The sequence below is a fragment of the Phoenix dactylifera genome, chromosome 7 (genome assembly GCF_009389715.1).
Source record: "Phoenix dactylifera cultivar Barhee BC4 chromosome 7, palm_55x_up_171113_PBpolish2nd_filt_p, whole genome shotgun sequence".
Taxonomy (NCBI): domain Eukaryota; kingdom Viridiplantae; phylum Streptophyta; class Magnoliopsida; order Arecales; family Arecaceae; genus Phoenix; species Phoenix dactylifera.
Window position 1 is genome coordinate 1,985,431 of NC_052398.1, and position 18,932 is coordinate 2,004,362.

Below are 18,932 nucleotides of genomic sequence, written 5' to 3' on the forward strand. Positions count from 1 at the left end.
CTTCCGTGCATGCTTTCTTGCGCAAGAGGCAGAACAAAGAAAAGTTTTCCATGGAACCAGGCTTGTTGATTGGGGGACCAACAAAGACGTGGACCACATGCATTACCCGATCATACTGCAACAACCGCCGCTGTTTTTTTAGTACCAATAGCCTGCCCAATATTTTCAATAACTGCGGCTCCCAGTCCAACATGGAAAGCAGAAGAAAGCGTACCTTCCTTCCGGCCGAGCAAACAGTAGGATTACCCAATACAAATTGTTCCCATTATCTAAAGTTTCACAGAATGAAATCAAAGTTTACCCAGCAAAGATTTGCATGTTGCCAGTGAATCATGCACAAGAAAGGATGACCATCTTACTGTTCAATTATGAAGCACCATGGTTACAATTCCAAACATTATAGCAACATCTCTATCATTCTTGAATCACACATAAGTTTAGCCTGCATCTATAATACAGATTCCTCCACAAATGCAGCATCGAGAGCTGTGTACAGAGACATGTACAGACTCAATGATACTGGACTTGCGTCCCAAATAATTATTGCATCCTTTTACATACTTGGGAGTCAGAACTCCCTATCTGGGAAGAGAATGGGAGCAATTAGAGACCAGATGTAGAGAGCTGCTGTGGCCCACCCAGTCACAATCCTGACCCACACAGAGGGCCACCCGACATCAACAAGCTTACCACTTTCACCAACGGACGTGGACCAGCCAGTAAGAAGCATAGCCGAGTACATGCTGGCAAGGGAAAAAATGAGGTGGAAGAAGGAATATGAATAGGAGACAGGCTTAGCCTCATCCTTCTTCCTGTCTTCCTGCTGCTCTACCTTGTCAAAGGGAAGCAAAGGCCTCTCAGAACCTACACCAGGTGGAACACAGGAAACATCGAGCACATGTCAAAGGCCATCTAGAAAACTAAAGTCAATCAGTGAAGTAGGTTTACAAATCAAAGATTGAATACAGACTGGCACGTGGTGAACTCGGGGGTGAGAGCAGAGTTGTTGAAGAACCAGCGCGAACAGCAGAATAGACAACAGAGAGGACAGTAGTCAGCAATCCCAGAGTAAGACTTCCAGTTGAGACAGCTTTTGAGTGACCATGGAGACCATTACACTCGTAATCCCTTGGTTCACTAGAGAGCCCACTGTAGCAGAGGTAAGTGCAGTAGAGCGAGATAACTGATGCTGGCAATAAGCTGCCATTTACCTGCATGCATCAGCAGAAAAAAAAAAAAGTGTCTCAAATATGGGAAACATGTGTATGTGAATGAAACATTAACTGCACACGCTTGTCCTATTATGCCACCACAAGGCAAGAACTACCAGCATTACAACAAGAGAACCACCATAACAAAGAGAATGGAAAGTCACTTAGCAGTGCACCCTTCATAAGCAGCTTCAAGAAGTAAAAACAGAATCTCACTGGAAACACCTAATTGTAGATGGCTGATAAACATATCATACCATAAGTCGTTTTGCTTCTTCAATCCACCTACTCCGGGCTACAAGAATACAGATTTTGTTCTACCAAACATGTAACAGCTGAGAATTGCTGTATTTCGGCCCTATTTCATGCAATCCAGCACCACCACCACCGTAAGATGAAGACAATGTTTACAAAAAAAAAAGGAGAGAAAAGAAAGATAGATATATGATTCTATTAGAAAAGGTCCATCTCATGTATCTGATTGAAGTATAGAGAAGTCTCACTATACTTTCAGGCATGGTGTGATTCTTAGATAATTATTATAGCTGGTACCTAAAATCAAGACCATTGGAGAACAAGACCATCCATCACTTGAAACCCATTAGAAAGCAACACCTTAATCAATTTAAACCCAAATTTCACCAGGCTACCTTTTCCAGCACTAGACACCTAATTGTCAAAGTTGACATGATAATATAACTATAATCGATTGAATCAGTCCAGACAATAACTTTAGGCTGGTGTAAAGTGGGACTGAAGCGGCCTGAAAGGAAGTTGGTATAAGTCACAGCAGATCTCAACCTGCGCAACACAAGGATAGAGGGAGATTCCACCTATTAATTTTGGTCAGCTGAAACAGTGTGGCCAGATAGCTGAAAAGGTGATTACATGATGAACACCAATTACCATAGTAGTGCTAAAGAGCCAACTATACTCATGTCACTCAGAATTCCATGAAAATATATCAGCAGCAACACAACTAGCAACAATAGGCAAGGCGATTAACTACCCATGAGTCAGAACATCAAATTTATTAGTTAAACTTTCAAAAGTGACAACTAAAACGCTTCTTTCTTCTTCTGGGAAGGCCCTGTTAACTAATGCCTACTGTTTTTATATTTACAAAGAAAAAAGAAATTGTTACTGAGCACAAAAACGAAAGAAAACATTGCATTATTAAGCAAACTAATATATGATGTCACTATTTTAAAAAGTTCATCAGTCATTAGCAGTAAAAACTTCATAATAGTTTGCCCTCCAACAGCCACTACATGAAAGAGACAGATACTGTCTTTTGACCTTTCAAATATTCCTCAGGCATCAGCACTGTGACATGTTGCTGGAGATTATAGAAGAATGTGTCCCTTGGTACTACTAGAGCATCAATATCACTATACTGTCAATTTCCGGGACAGATCAAGAAATTTCAAAAATGAAACTGAGACCCAGACTCGGAGAAGATGCTTTAGATGCCTGGTATAGCGAAGCAGACAAGAAAGTGCAGCCACTAAATCTGAAATTGGATGGTGTATGTATACATTGGTATTTGATAGAATAATAATATATCTCAGGCATTTCAGTTTGTTATCCTCGACATCTATTATCTCTGCCATGTTATAAAAGCACTTATGTTCTTCAGCTTTAGATGCCCAATCAACCCACCTAGCATATGTCAGTTATCCTTTTTCAGCCTGTCTCATTTAAGCTACACAAGTATGTACTTTCTGTTAGCCTGACAATTTACATTCTCTAAATCAAGCAACAGTTGCATAAACTTTTAAAAAATAAAATGCATAAATTATTGTCTTTGTAGAAGTAAGATGTCACCAAAGGAGTTAAATAGTAGCAAATTAAATTGACTGAGAACTAACTACTGTTTTAGAAGTTCTAGTCTGCTACAGAACTAAAGAATAAAGCATGGAGATACTGGTAAAATCTACTAAGAAACAACAAGAACTTCCAAATGTTTTTCATAAGTAAAATCAACTGTAGGATGGCGAGTCATGTTATTATCCCATTACAGGAGTCCTCACACCAAGTAAAAAATGTTAAGACAGGACAAGCATATACTACACAAAAGAACAACAATTTTCCCAAGTATTCTTAAATAATCAAACTACCATCATGGTGAAAATTTACATCATACTACACTCAATGGTTCTGGAAACTTAATAATTAAGATCATTATACCTTTGGATGCAATGCAACAACTGCAAAAACAAAGACAAGAATCAATGTCAAAACAATAAAAAAGGTATTGAGGCCACAATCATGTCCCGATGGAGTGAACCAGTGAAACAACAGTCCTGTAAATGAGAATGCGGCCACATAGCAAACAAGAGAGACAATGAACAATGCCATGTACCTGCAATTGAAGGATGGTGGTTAAGAAATTATTCAGCTATACAGGGACAACAATTATTATAAGCCCAGAATCTATTGCTACTAAAGAGCGATGTAAAGAAACATCTGGATAATTATACATACCAGAACTGCTCATCGTTTGAGACCCAACTGTCATTCCATCCATGTACAAAGTCCAACAAGAGAACAACCTGAACCAGAAGAAACAATCCCGACCCAAATTTTGATATTGTCTCTGCAATAAAAAAGTACCAATGTCACTGAGTGCCAAATCCATCAAGCAAAAAAGCTTTTGGTTCAAATTAATACATCATACAAGGGTTTTTTTTTTTCATATATGCATTTATAAATATCTAAAAGTTCATGTATATCCTCACAAATTTACTAATTTGCGTATATACCCTTACAAATTATTTCATTTTGCATGTCTACCCTAAGGTCAACAAGCGATCTAATGATGTGAAGAAACAAATTGTTTAAGTTGAAATAACCGAAATACCCTTGACTCAATAAAAGTAGATGTGCAAAATGAAATAATTTATGAGGGCACACATGTTAGCAAATTTGCAGGAGTATACATGCAATTTCAGATATCCATAAGGGTGCATATATGTTTGTGCCTTCTTCTCCTAAGATGGGATAGAGAGGGGGAACCCAAGTGTTGAATGATTGTGCGGGTGTGCCACTGGTGTCTGAACTAGAAAGACAAGTGCGTGGTAGTAGGCCCTACTGGCTTGAACTTCAAGGACTTACAATACTAAAGCGTTGCCTTATCGAAGAAGGGGAGAAATAACTATAGAGCTATAAAAGAAACTACAAACTAGGGGTAAACTAAGATGAGCAAAAGAAACTGAAAATAAGATAAAATAAAGAAATCAATAATCGTTTAATTGGTGAAGGACCTTCTCTTTGAGTCGCATTCTAATAATTATACATTTCATTACTAACTAGTAGACAATCGCTTGCTTCCCATGCTAATGTCAGTCACTGCCTGTCTTCCACTTTCCTCTGACGGTTACAACAATCAGTTCTTGTTGTTTTTCCCACTTTTTACATCCTATTTTCTTGGTAACCACCCACAATCCACATTCATATTGCGATCCTTCCACTAGGCCGATGGTTTAATCTCCACATATCAGAAAAATTCGATCGACCTAAAATCATGTACTTAGTGACTTGGATAGTCCACCTTTGCTCGACCTATACTCCTGATTTGCAATTCTGGCAATAATCTGGCCAATATTCTTTTAGATGCCATTCGGCCTATTCGTCGTCACATGGCAGTTTTGATCGTCTTTCACTATTTCCTTCAACTCATTTGGCCTATCTGCGTGGAGTAGTTTGAGTAGAACTCCGCCATAATTGTACTTCCAACATCTTAGTTATCGGCCTCTGAGCTCATCCTACATAATCAACTCCAGATGCTAGGTCCAAGAATCTTTAATTGTTACATTGCTTTGATACTGCCACATGGTTGCAAGCACACTAATCCTTGATAACCAATATTGGTAGGATGTGATGTAAGCAAATATACAAAAGAAAATAAATAAATGTTAGTTAAACTAACATCATCGAGCAAACTGTGACATTGAGGATAGACGTGCAATATAAAATAATCTGTAATGGCATACATAAAAATAGTAAATTTTTGAGGGTACAGTGAAATTTCAAATATTTTATAAGGGTATGGATGCGAAAAAAACTCTATCATATAATCATAATATGACACGAGCTAAGAAAAGATCAGCCTCTTGCTAGTTTGTCAGTTTAAGTTTCAAAATAATTGGCAACCCCAATGGTGCTGCAAGGACAGAAAATTAGCCATCATATAGAAAAAGAAAACAAGAGAAAGAGTGAAAGAAAAAAGAACAATTGCATGCCTTTAAAGACAATGAAAGAAAATCCCACCATCTTTATAACTTTTTCAAATGTATATGGAACAGTCACTCCAAAAAGTTCAGGAACTTAATATTCACTAACTAGGAATAATGAGAGTTAAAAATGTCTAAAATCCAGGTCAAAATATCACATAAGAACCAAAAGGCAAAGGATAAAATCTAAATTTCCAGTCTACTAAGTATATTTGGTCATCTTTTGAGTCGTTAAGGCAACAACAGCCATTAATAATTTTATATACTGCTACGAAAGACATCCATATCTACAAGTCTTATCTTCTGCAATGGGAGCGATCCAGGAATTTTGATCATGGTTTTGATTCCAACTCTATAAGGTTAACTCACACTTCCACCAAAATCTGAGCCCCCATCCTCACCTGCACCATCTCCATCCTTCATTTCACCATCTCAGACAACGACCCATCACCTATTACTTGTCCTCTACTTGTGTGACTTCTGAGCTTGACAAAATAAACCCATTCAGCCTTTTCTTGATCATCATTAAATCCATTCAGTCCTAATCAACTCACCAGATTGTGTAAAATTCGCATCTAAACATGTCCAGCACGACTGTTATCTTAATTGAAATCTTCCTTTTTCTAGCTGAAGAAATAATCAAAACAAAATTATCGCAGAATTTTCAATTTCTACATAACTGAAGTTAATTTCTCAAACCCCAATCAGGAGGTGCGATAATTAAATTACATGCAAAACCTCTATTTTTGCCTTTTCTTTTTGACAAGTTCTGAGGTACGTTGCCCATCAAAAGAATTCCACTATATTAAAATTCAGCGCAAAATCTCACCATAGAAGCTGACGAGGCCATTGGGAACGAAGAACATGAGAATCACCAGCACGCACCAGCACACGATCTTCGCCATCCATCCACCATGGTGCAGCCGATCGCGTGGATCCTTCTGATCCTTAATCCCCGCCATCAGAAGGGCCAGGATCGTAAAGAAGAGGAAATTCCCGAGGCTGACACGAAGCACGGCATCCGTCTCGAACCACTCCCTATCCGGCGTCCGATGGAAGTGATTGATCCCTACAAAAACCCCAAGAATTAGAAATCCACCACCCAAATTGGATCACCGAAGACGAATAAGGATGAACTGGGATTCTAGGGCTTACAGGGGAGTTTCTCCATGAGGGGGGCAGCAACCTCGCGGAGGATCCAGGAGACGATGAGGGAGAGAGCAAAGAGGCCGCAATAGGCGATGCGGGCGGAGCGGCGGCTGATCCCGCCGACAACCGACCGGCACGCCTCGCAGGCGCAGGCCGCGCAGCACGAAGCGAGGCACGACGCCGCCCACATCTCCCCTCGAACTCCTCTTCTTCTCCTTCTTCTCCTTCTTCGGGATGGCAAGAAACCCTAATGTCCTGATCTAAGAAACCCTAATATCCTGATCTGAGAAACCCTAGACCACAGGGAAGGAGAGGTGGGGAAAATCGCACTTTAGCTCCTTTTTAACCGGAGGAGGACGGGGAAAAACAATACGTCAAGAGGAGGAAGTCTCAAAAGAGCCGGGTCCGGGGTCCCGGGTTCGGGGTCCGGGGTCCGGGGTCCGTGGTCCGAGACCTAAAAGTCGGCGCTCATTCGCGACTACCGCTTATGTGGATTATGTAGAGTTGTAGACCTAATTGAATACTAATTTAAGTTCAAATAAAATTGTTATCCATTATTGAGCATTAAATTACTTATGAGGATAATTATTTAGAGGTTCCTAATTGAATACTAATTATTTGTAAGTTCAAATAAAATTGTTATCCATTAAATTACTTATGAGTAACTACTAAGTGTCATTAGTTTTAGTTATAATCGGTTCATTTGGGGCCATAAATGGAAAGAAATGGTATGTTTTACCCAGTTTCGACGGCATGTAGGAATGAAAATTATGCGGTCTTTCCTAATGAGAGCCAACTAATTGAAGTTTTTGAAGTATAATATTATGTGAAAATTTGTTAAAATTTTTATCATACGACTACATTTTGCTTTCTTAATTAGATTATTCGACCTTCTTCAACTTTTATTATTGGTCTGACTTCATAATTATATCTTATATTAACCTCCAACAAAAAAAAAAATATTCAGCAATGGTGGTCGAGTGGATTCGGAATAACGAGTAGAAGAACGATGGCCACCCATTGCTTAGAGACTGACTCATTTCAGATTGCTCATGTATATTGAAAAACGAATAGAACTGCAAACTGAGTCGTCTCCTTCATCACTTACCATTCGAAAAAAGATCCTTTGGATGTGTTTTGTAGCCGCCCTCTCATCCTTACGCCATCTCCTTTCCATCGACTCAATTGACTGCACTCACTCTATAGCAGTGTGAGCAGATACGGACTATGGAGTTATTACGTCAATATGCATTTTGTTGGCAATACGTGAAGTGTTGAGAGAATCAGATGAGAACTTCTAGGGGAGTTAATTTGATAGCCTTTAGCTTTCTACACACTGCCACATGTGGTAGGCTTAGCGCGTTGTGTAGGTTGTATCTATCCAACTCTTGCTTCAAATTTCATGGTATTTGATCCCAAGATCAATGTATTAGAGCCTTAATGAATGCTTCGAAGGAATAGGATGCAAGGATGGCTCAATATTTGCCAATTCCACTATTGGACAGTATCATCATAGATAATAATTTAAAATGAACTGAAAATCAAACCATTTTAAAATGCGAATCCAAATCCATACACATTTCACGCAGATTCACTCAATGCTGGCGACAATTTAACAACTTGCTTCCAACTGGCTGCATTTTGCTTGTGACCTCAGCTGTTCTGAACAATTGCTGAGAACAGCATCTGATTAATATCCTCATCAGTGTTTTTCTCATCTCCTGAAAAAAGGATATCTCCTTAGTCTTCCTAACAATATTTTGTGTCAACAGAAAAGCTTATAGGTGCCCTTACCTGTCTTTCCTCTCACTTGAGCTGTCCACTCATCAATAACCTGTGAAAATGAAAGTGTTAGTTGAGACAAGTTGCTGATTAACTGAAACTACATGAACCTATGAAATTATAGTCCCATAATTTTTTTTCCTTAATCCATTAGTCCTTTTCCCAACTATGTGGCATCGGCAACAACTAATAAAAACATTAATCTTAAAAGAAGAAGAAGAAGAAGAAGAAGAAGAAGAAGAAGAAGAAGAATTGTAATTTTTAGACAAAAATTGATATACAAACTGTTAGTGAGAAAACTTTTATTTGTCAGATAATATATGTGAAAAATTTTATTTGTGAGATAATAACCACAATTCTTCAGTACTGTAGAAGCATAAACAATTATAACTCAAATGCAATTTGGTCATCATGAGACACAAATAATGATTGCCTCAAATGACGAATAGTATGAATTGCCAGATGCCTCTATTTGCACAATTAGAATGCTTACAATTAATTATAGTGCAATAGGTGGTTCATGGAAGGAGCAGTGTCTAGATAATACACAGTTTATTGATCATAAGTTTCACCCAGAAAGTCCATGGATATGTGCAAGTTCTGCAGTCTTTGCTCCAACGAGTCCAATTCTAATGTGCAAGCAACTCCATTTTCATGGGGTTAGCTGAGTAAGTTTAACAGCAAAACAAACTAACGCATCAAAATATTCTCACATCCTATAAAAGTTGGTAGAATATTTGAATTAATGTAACTATAAATTCGAGCTCGTTAATTTGCATAAAAATGTTATAACAAGTCCTCATTTTACATTTATTATTGCAAGCTAACACTTTATCTGGTACTGACAAAACTCCTTGCTGTGGCATCTTTTCAAGACAATGCACTTGACTTTTAATTATGGCTGCATTCTAAATAAGCATGCATTTCTTAAGCACAACGTGGAAATGCAATGACAAAATGGTCAAGTGAAACTACAAGTCTTATGAACCATGGACTGAACCTTGGCACTTAACCAGCAAGATACAGCACAGAACAATATGGCACTATACTGTCCTCATCTGCACTAGACGTGTGGCAAATGGTGCTTTAATCCTTGCAAGGAAACAGTATGAACAGTTGAAAGTTTTTCATATAACTTTAAATCTTTAATCCTTGAAAGTCTTATGAACAATAAGCCATAGGGCCCTGGCTTTCATTTTAAGAATTAACTGATAGAAAAGAGAGCTATAAAAAGAGGAAGACCACTAAGGAGAAACAGTAAAGAAAAAGAGTACTACCTGATTTAAATTTGTGTATGCAATGTCGTCGGATTCAGTTAAAAGTGGCAGACCAGAAGATGCAAGCAAGCGCTGCAATGAACTCCTCTGCCCAACCAAAGTTGTCCTCGCTTTGTCTATAAGATCCTGCTAGTATGAACAGAGTTTGTTTCTGCTTGCAGAAATTCTTGCCAAAACATGTGCAGTATGACATAAATCACATTACATTTAGCAACAAAGCAAATATAGCAGTGATTACTTATTTGATTTAGACATTTTTTATGAGGATTGCAAAATGATGCATTTACAAACAGTTGTCTCACCTGGCCTAGTTCACAACATGAAAATGTTTTTCCTATTAATGTTTGTATATTAAATTATGTTCGTTAGTTTCCTTTTAATAAAGTTCATGACAACAGGTTCCCTGATACTTATCATTAGAGAAGATTCGTCCATCTTATATCTTCAGCATGAGATTTCCCGCTCAAGTCTAACCTGTATCTGTTCCCTGACAGTCTAAATAAAGACAAAGATAATCAAAATCAGCATTCTGGCTGATCATCTCTATTATAAAAGTCCTTTTCCATACATTTCCACATCAAAACATATCTATGCAAAGGTTTTATAAGGAATTTCCCAACAGAGATCATTTCAGATTTCGATACTTCTGCGTCTCTAAAAATTCATTTGTCCCTTTTGCATTGCTATCATCGAGCACCAATGACTTCTTGTGACTTTACATTCTTAATGCCCATTTGAACAGGTAGCTTTGCTGATCCAATGCTCCAAGAATTGATTTAGCCCCTTGAAATAACTTCACTCCTCACTGAACTCCCACCCATAGTTAATGGCCCAAACAATAACACTATCTTTTTCACTAAATGTAGCTTATCAGAATTAACCAAGAAAAAGATTCAGCAGTACCAGCAAGAGAGGAAGAAAGAGAGATTTTTTTTATTTAAAAAAAAAAAAGAAAAGGAGAAGACGAAGAAGAAGAATAGAAGCTTGCAATTCATCTTGACCTAATTTCCTTCCTTTCAAGGATTTAGATGGAGAAGTAGAGAAAGAAAGATAACCCCCCCCTTACCTGTTTTTCCGCGAGGAGCTCACGGCACAGCTCCTTGAGCGAGACCAGCTCCCCCTGGATCTTCTTGATCCGAGCGACAATCTTGCAAGGGTTCGCCTGCAGACCGACCGACGACATCCAGATCAAGAACCGCAACATCGCCAAAGAAAACCTAGATTTCTTTCTTTCAATTTTTTTTTTCTTTGGTTGAAGAATTAAGCAGCAAGGCTCCTCTGTCCTCCAAATCCATGGATCTGGTGGATTTGCGATCATAAGTCTCGCATAAACCCTCGACGGATGGACCGAGCGTACGGATCTTGGAATTAGTTAATCTAGGGTTTAAGTGAAAAAGCGAGAGAATACGTACGTGGTCGGGATAGGATCGCTGGAATTCGAGGTCGAGGTGGCGCTGGACGACGGCGAGGTCGCGGCTCGCTTTGCTCAACACCTTCAACACCTCGTCCACCGCTTGGTGGCGCCGCTCCCCCATCTCTCTCACTCTCTCTCTCCTCCCCCCTCCTTCTCTTGTTTTCCCTCCTCCCGCCTTGGGTCTCTTTTTGAAGTAGTTGAGTAGGCCGACGCCCAACCCGACCCGTGATGCAACGAACCGACTCTTCGAATAAGCCGGGCCGAGCCGGGTTCAGTGGACGTAAGCGATTCCCGGATTGGCAATATAATAGTCCGAGTGGGTTATGATCTATGAAATAAAATGTGCATGAACCGTTATCCTGCTATACCGGTTATCTGTTGTATTTTTTTTTTTCCCTTAAAATCATTTGAAACAGATTTCATGCATGTTACGTTTGGTATATGCTTATTCTTCTTAAAACCTTTGACAGATTCAGATTTGTCTTCTTAGAGCTTCTGCTAGATTTTCATTGTATGCAACTCAATTGTATGTCATGGACGGATTAATTTTGTTTTTCTGAGTAACAAAATGCTCTGGTTGCCACCGATGACCAATGGATGGCTGCGTGTGCACCGCACGTGAGTGGAAAGATTGTAACAATCTCTCGTCTTACATAGATTCCATCATTCCAATTGTTGGGTGATAATAAACTCCTAGATTAAAAAATTACTATACCATATCTTTGTTTTTAAGCAAAAAAAGAATTTTTTTTTGCTGCAACGGATGGCTTATATACGTCTAGTATGAATATATTGAAAAAAATCAAAATACAACAAATTTCAAATTGTTTTAGGCAACTTCTTCTCTCCAACCTATATGGCCTTTCAGAATGGTCGACTACAAATGAGGCTACCCAATCTACAGCCTTTTTGGCCTCTTTATATACATGTTTAGTCTAGAAAGCATTATACCCAGTTATCAAAGCCCGAATATTTCGAAGCAAAGTGTGGCACCCACCTATGCCACCAGTGCCCTGTTTCATTCATTGTTCGCCATCTATTTTATTACAAAATTTAGTATGTGCAGAAAAAATAATTTTAATTTATTATTTATTATAAAGATTTCATGTTTTCATTTGGCTAGAATATGATGGGAATGACATTTCTACGAAAATGAAAATTAAAATATTGAAAAGAATAAATATGACTCTTAGGGTATTAAGGTGACACTATTAAAACATTGATCCAAAAAAAAATTATGGAGAAAGACCATCTCATGGAACTACAAAAAATGGCAGAAAAAAGGTTCTATTCGATGATTGCACCCCTGGACATGTCTATTCGATGGTTAGAGAAGTTCTAGGCTTCGTCACAAGTCCCATTACTTACAATTTACGAAATATTTGTGGCGAAGGATTGAAGTTGACGGTAACTGTCGATCCTAAGCTAACCAACCTACCCGTGGAATCTTTGGCATCAAAGTAAATACAATTGATGGCACATGGGCAATGCTGTAAATTTCAAATCGTTTGTTGAATAGACTCGAAACCTAGGAGTTCAGTTTATGCCTTGCTTAGCTCAACATGTCGAGGGATCGGCATAAAATGAGGGAGATAAGTTAGGTGGCCAAGAGAGACATGGTGAATCCTTATGTCTAGTATTTGTTCTAGCAGCATTTTACCTAAAAGCTTTTATATATAATATTTTATTTTATTGAAATATTATTTTTAGAAAACTGATATTTAGAAAAATAAATTTTGTATGTTCGATTGATCATGTAAAAGTTGTACATTTTAAAATGACTTATGTTTAATTGAGCATCTAATTTTTTTAAAAAAATATAAAAATACATTATATGCTAAAAGAAAGGATCTTGCTCCATTTTAACTAAAAGTTTAAAAATACTTTTTTAAAAAAAAATAGCATAATTCCCGGCTGCTAGGACTTTGAGTTTTCTATATCTTACATGTTTTTAAAATATTAGAATTTTATTTTTATTAGAAAGCTTTTTTTTATTTTTTTGAAAATTCAAACGAAATATGAAGTATTTTTTTATTTTTTTGTTGGGAGAGAGAGAGGCGTCTAAAAATATCTGGCGTAAACTTTGGATAACTCTAGAAGATTTCATGGTCCTCCAACAATGCCACGTGTGGTGGTAGTTGAGCTTTAAGGCGGATTCAAGTAGCTAAGTGGTTGGACTCAAAATTTCACAACCAACTAGTGCAGCAACCATAATTGAGATTTTAATTTTTGAAACCATTTGTTTTAAAAGGTAGGTGATGGCAAGAATTGAAGCATAACAGCGTGTGCCCAATTTTAGGTTTGATGATGCATCTAAATTTTAAAATTGAAAAACTAACATGTGGATGGGTTAGTGGTGAACGCATGCACCAAAAAAAACGTGCGCGCCAAATGCGGATGGATCGCCTCTTTTGCTGTATACCATTCGAAAGAGTTTTTTTAGATCTAGCAACCTTTAGTTTTTTTTTTTTTTACTTAGGCGGATCCTTTATACTATGCATATACGAATACATCCAATAAAATCAAAATACACTACGTGCAGGCAGCCACTCAGTCGGCCGCCTCATTAGCTTCTCTGAATACATGCTTGGCCTGGAAGGTCACCCATCCTTCATCATTATCCCTATGTTCCGAATCAAAATCTTCATTTTTTTTGCTTTGTGTAGTTTGCTTGATTCTGATGTAGCTGGTTGTGCTCGTACTAGAGTTGTGTGAGCAGCCGATTCCTATATATAAAAATAAAAATTTTAAAAAAAATTTGGATAGGATTCTTTAGATTTCTTAAATATATAAAGATTTTAAATAACATTATATATATATATATATATATATATATATATATATATATATATATATATATATATATATATATATATATATATATATATATATATATATATATATATATATATATATATGTGGTAGTTTCTTTTTTCGCCTATTTTACGACTCCAGCCTCCTAACCTCATATTTCCACTTATCCCACCCAAAACCCTGTCATTGTTTGTCTCTGTGCTGTGCCCCTGGTTTCGAAGCGGATGGAGCTAACGGCGCAGCAACTCAAGGGTTTCGACGGCTCGGACCCGAGCAAGCCCATCTACGTCGCGATCCGGGGGACGGTCTACGACGTCACCTCCGGCAAGGGCTTTTACGGCCCCGGCGGCCCCTACGCCGTCTTCGCCGGCCGGGAGGCGAGCCGGGCGCTGGCCAAGATGAGCAAGAGCGAGGAGGACGTCTGCGGCAACCTCGACGGCCTCTCCAACGAGGAGATGGGCGTCCTTCAGGACTGGGAGAAGAAGTTCCAGGCCAAATATCCCGTCGTCGGCCGCCTCGCCTCTTGAAATCCCTTTCGATCCCAGCATGAAAGATGCGAACTTTCTACTTATTGAGGTCTGATTTCATGTGCCTACTGTCGATTAATATTTTATCTTGTTTGATCATGAGGGGACGTCGGTTTGTGTATGCAATCGACTAAATAAGTGAAGACGCTGTGTGTGTGTGGATTCAGCAAGCTATTGCCTCCTTTATTGAAATCCGCTATAATTACCGATTCGATCTATACATCCAACAACAAAAAAAAAAATCTAATTGGGGCTTGATTTGCATAAGGAATTCGTGAATTGATGCTTCTTGACGGCTTTTTTTTTGTTCGATTCGGCATTTTGAGTATGTGTGGTTGCATCAAAATTAACAAAACAAGTGAGGGTTAACTTCGTGGATTTATGAAGTTAATAAACTACTTTTTGATTCATGATTTATATTGTTCTCTTTTCCACATCTGAGAGCATGTATCTGTTCGGTGGATTCCAAAAAATTGCCAAACTTTTTTGTTATCTAAAGGGATCAGTAATTTGATGCATGGACGATTGGTGGGTTCAAATCATAGACAGCTGGGAGGGTGTCTTGGTGGTTGCCAAGAACTTTGTATTCGTGGATGAATATGGGTTCAAATACTTCAAAGAAAAACCTTCATGGATAAACGATGAATTTTAAGTCATGGAATTGTTACCCCAGAGATCACCAATCAGCATTGAAACGTAATATTTCTTTTTTTTTTCTTTTGAAGGAAAAGATTAGGCTCTAAGAGCCTAATTAGGATCCACAGCAATGAAGTATTATTGTTTTACTCGAGCTGGATTTGTTTCATAAGCTCGCACAACTGTATCCCTGATTGAGATCTGATCTGATAATCTAAAGTTGGTCAGATGAATTGGTTATATTATTTGGAAAATCTTTTCTTATATGCAAATGATATATTGGAAGTCAAGTATCTGGAAATAAAGTATACAAGATGAGGAAGACAAGTAGGATGGATGAAATTGAGATATGCTTACTGGTTCTTATGTGATCATTACATGCCTTTTGAAACTTTTGAGGCAAAACAGTCTTGTGGATGGTCTTGTTTCTGAGAGAACAGAGGAATTTTGATTATTGGGCTTGCATTTTATACTAGAAGATTTATTTGAATCCAGTTTCAAAAGCATAACCTTTTTCATCTTCAACATTTTCTTCTCTACATTGAAGAAGACAGCTATAAAAAGCTTGTAGAACACTTGGACTACCAAATTGATCTCTAGCCTCCTTTTGTTGTCTTGGAACCTTCAGCTCTCACCATGAATCATCTGTTGGACAACCTGCTGATTCTCGTATTGAAAAGATCTGGATTTCATTGAAGGATAATAGTCTGCACTAACCAAAGATGCTTGCAGTATTGAAGGCTACTTCTCCCTTCCTCAACCTTCTCATAAATGCAGATCAATGCCTCAAGGAACATTCACAAACCAAAGAGAGGCACTGGTATCATACTTGAAGTGCTCCAAGAAGTTGAACTCATACTTTTCTTTCAAAGAAGTTGAACTCATACTTTGGTGAAATATACTTTTCGTTGGTACATGAACCCATCCTGTGGTGGAAGTATGGTTTTCTTTGTGCCACGGATCTAAAGCAGCAGGTAGGAGGGGTAGTGCAATTTTTGTTAGCCAAAATGAAAAAAAGATGCAACTTTATGAAGAAAAAAATCTGGATGGAGATGATGTCTTCGGAAATTCTATATCAAATATTCTTTTTCTCTTTTCAACTTTCCCAAAGTCCTAACCCCCCACTTTAAGCATCGGGCAAGATCACCGTCCATCTAACAGAGGAACCAGATTCTCGCAAAATAATAATAATAATAATTATGACAAATATCTTAAACTTCAAGAGAAGTTGATTTTATTTGATGAAACCTAGTGCATCCAAAATACTTGAGTGCTAGCAGGCTTAACAGCTGAAAAGTAGGAAAATCTGTCTATAAATAACATCTTTTGTTTACTTAGGTTAGAACAAGCAGACGACTCATTCGATACTTGGAAACAAGTTATATTATCTTAAAAAATAAATTTATAAAAAATAAAAACAAAATAAAACTGATTAGGTAAAATGAGTTGCAAATGGAATGGGTAATGTAGAATAAGCAAAATTACATCAATTTGAGCCTTATTTGATACCCATGGCTTTGGTTTGCTTTCAAAAAGTAGGTTTTGAATTGCTATTACCTTGGGTTTGGATCTACCATAGTTGAATCCATTAATCTTACACGCAATAATAATCCAACTTGAAAAGAAAATTTTTAAAAAAATATGGTACAAAAAATAACGAAATTTAATAAACTATGTATAGGATAGCAGAGAATGGTGAAACTTGAAATCCTGTTTTTGGTTAGAATGAACCGAATAGATATTTAAGTTTTCAAGTCATCCACCAAACTAATATATATGATCCCAATCCTGATGTAGAGTGGTAGTACGACTATGATGAACATCCTAATCATTGTAATATAATCGAGGATCGTTGTTAAAGACTCTTAATCTTATATGAAATCCAAGCTCTGCATAGACTTGAGGCAGACCGAGGCCTATAGATCAAGTATGGCTTCACAGATAGACTAATGTAATTAGTTGGGCCCAGAGAGTTTGTTAAAGTTGGAATCAATGCCAGTTGATCATATACTAAGTTAGGCATCAATTTGAATTTTATCAATCCAACCTATCGTGGACTTGATTTCGATCCGTGCCTGATCCAACTTTAACCTAATCTTCCATCCCTATGCGAACTTAGCAAGACAGACCTAATTTTGGATGGGTGGTTTTTGGATTCGAATTGAGCATGAAGCCCCCACTAAGTCCAATCTAGTTTGGAGGTACTCGACCTTGATGTGGTAACTTCTGAATCAACCCACCATCCCAACCTGTAATTGACCTGAGATAACCATAGGTTTAGTATTGAAGGGTTCAAGTATAAACGAGTTTGGTTGCTCAGTCAAGTGTTTTCTTGGATTGGGATTGAATTTCTTCAATGCAATCTAAAAACTTCCTCAAGAAAATTAAGTTATACCTTTAAATTTTCGTAGATGCATCATTTTATTCATGTTTGATGTCATGGTTCTATAATAGTTTCAAATCAATTACAGGATAAATCCATAAGGGCATAGATATACTTTACATAGTAAATGAATAATCTGTTTCGGGTGGAAATTGAAATCAAATCTTGATGCTTTCTTTAATATCTGCCACACCCTTTCATCATTGTTTGGCATAGTATCTGATCCTTATGTGACAACTAGAAGAAAAAGAACTAAAAATCTAAATGATTAAGAGCACTCACAATCACTAACTTTATCTGACAATCACTTTGCAAGTTGAATCCACCTATCAAAACTCTAGGACAAAGCCAAAAGCCAGTAACATCAAACTCAACATTTAGAAAAATAAATAATAAAATAATAGTGGTTTAAGTGATTAAGAGTCACCCATCATAATTTGGATTACCTTGATGTTAAAATCCTACTTGCAGGAATCTGGTAACAAAATAAAATACCCAAATAAAATCCAATATCTAGAAAACCCAAAAGTTATTCTATACAGAAAGGGAGAGATCCTACACACCTAGTCGACTGCAGGTGAAGCGCTACGGGCATCATGATATTTGAGATAAAGCAGGCATACTTTTTTTAAAAATAGAAGAGTATTTTTTTTGGGAATATTATACACCCCCCCTCAACTTAAGGACAATCTCGAGAATATCTTATCAATTTTAAAAAGTTTCAAATGGATGCTTCAACTTTCCAAATTGTTCCAAATTAGCCTTCTACGCCCCTAATTAGCGAACAACGTTAGTTTGCCATTTCAAATGATAAAAATGCCCTCTTCTTCTTTTTTTTGAGCATATTCAAATATCTTTTTGGGATTTGTGCAGGCAGATGAATAATCCAGATCATTCACATAGTTGCTTTGAGATCCGTGCAGATGGATGAATATTACTGATTATCCATAAATTACTTTGATATCTATGCAACGAATGAATAATCCAGATCATCTATGCGATTCCTTTGGGATCTCTGTTAGTGGATGAATAATCATGTTTATCCGTCGATCGCTTTGAGATTTATGTGGGCGGATGAGTAATCTAGATCATCTATTCGATCATCTACCGGTTGCTTTGAGATCTGTGCGGAGTGGATGGATGATCTGAATCATCCACATGACTGTTTTGAGATTTATGCAGACCGCATCCCTAACCATTTGGGAAGTAAGGCTCGAAGCGATTGAACAAGGAGATCTCTCCCTCTCCCCACTCTTCTCTTCTCCACATTTGTTCACCCATCGTGTTGACGTCGCAAATCAAGCGAATGTGATGAACGACCAGATAGATGTACTTGAATCTAGAGGACGATGGAGGAGAGGAAGGAGCGAACCATTCTCTCTCTATCCCTTTTTCTTTTTGGAGTGATCAAGATTGTCCTACCGACGATCTCATTGGAATTCCAGATCTAGATCTTTCCTCTTCGGTTAGACTCTTTGTGGGGCTATTTCTGGGAGGCCGTTGG

General features: G+C 37.7%; 3 protein-coding genes across 3 annotated transcripts; 1 reads left to right on the top strand and 2 right to left on the bottom strand.

Moving 5' to 3' along the window:
• Positions 1 to 333: 333 nt before the first annotated feature.
• LOC103710454 (probable serine incorporator) lies at positions 334 to 6,972 on the bottom strand. Its single transcript, XM_008796158.4, has 6 exons — positions 6,602 to 6,972; positions 6,276 to 6,515; positions 3,699 to 3,810; positions 3,402 to 3,576; positions 971 to 1,211; positions 334 to 864 (listed from the first exon to the last, which is right to left on the bottom strand). The coding sequence occupies exons 1-6, from the start codon at positions 6,783 to 6,785 to the stop codon at positions 569 to 571; spliced, it is 1,248 nt and encodes a 415-aa protein (XP_008794380.2). The 5' UTR covers positions 6,786 to 6,972; the 3' UTR covers positions 334 to 568.
• A 1,083-nt stretch (positions 6,973 to 8,055) lies between these two features.
• Positions 8,056 to 11,238, bottom strand: LOC103710455. Its single transcript, XM_008796161.2, has 5 exons — positions 11,067 to 11,238; positions 10,721 to 10,816; positions 9,655 to 9,780; positions 8,390 to 8,429; positions 8,056 to 8,316 (listed from the first exon to the last, which is right to left on the bottom strand). Exons 1-5 carry the CDS (start codon positions 11,187 to 11,189, stop codon positions 8,249 to 8,251), a joined length of 453 nt encoding a protein of 150 aa, XP_008794383.1. The 5' UTR covers positions 11,190 to 11,238; the 3' UTR covers positions 8,056 to 8,248.
• Positions 11,239 to 14,029: 2,791 nt separating this feature from the next.
• Positions 14,030 to 14,656, top strand: LOC103710482 (probable steroid-binding protein 3). Its single transcript, XM_008796198.3, has one exon. The coding sequence runs from the start codon at positions 14,107 to 14,109 to the stop codon at positions 14,407 to 14,409; it is 303 nt and encodes a 100-aa protein (XP_008794420.2). The 5' UTR covers positions 14,030 to 14,106; the 3' UTR covers positions 14,410 to 14,656.
• Positions 14,657 to 18,932: the final 4,276 nt, after the last annotated feature.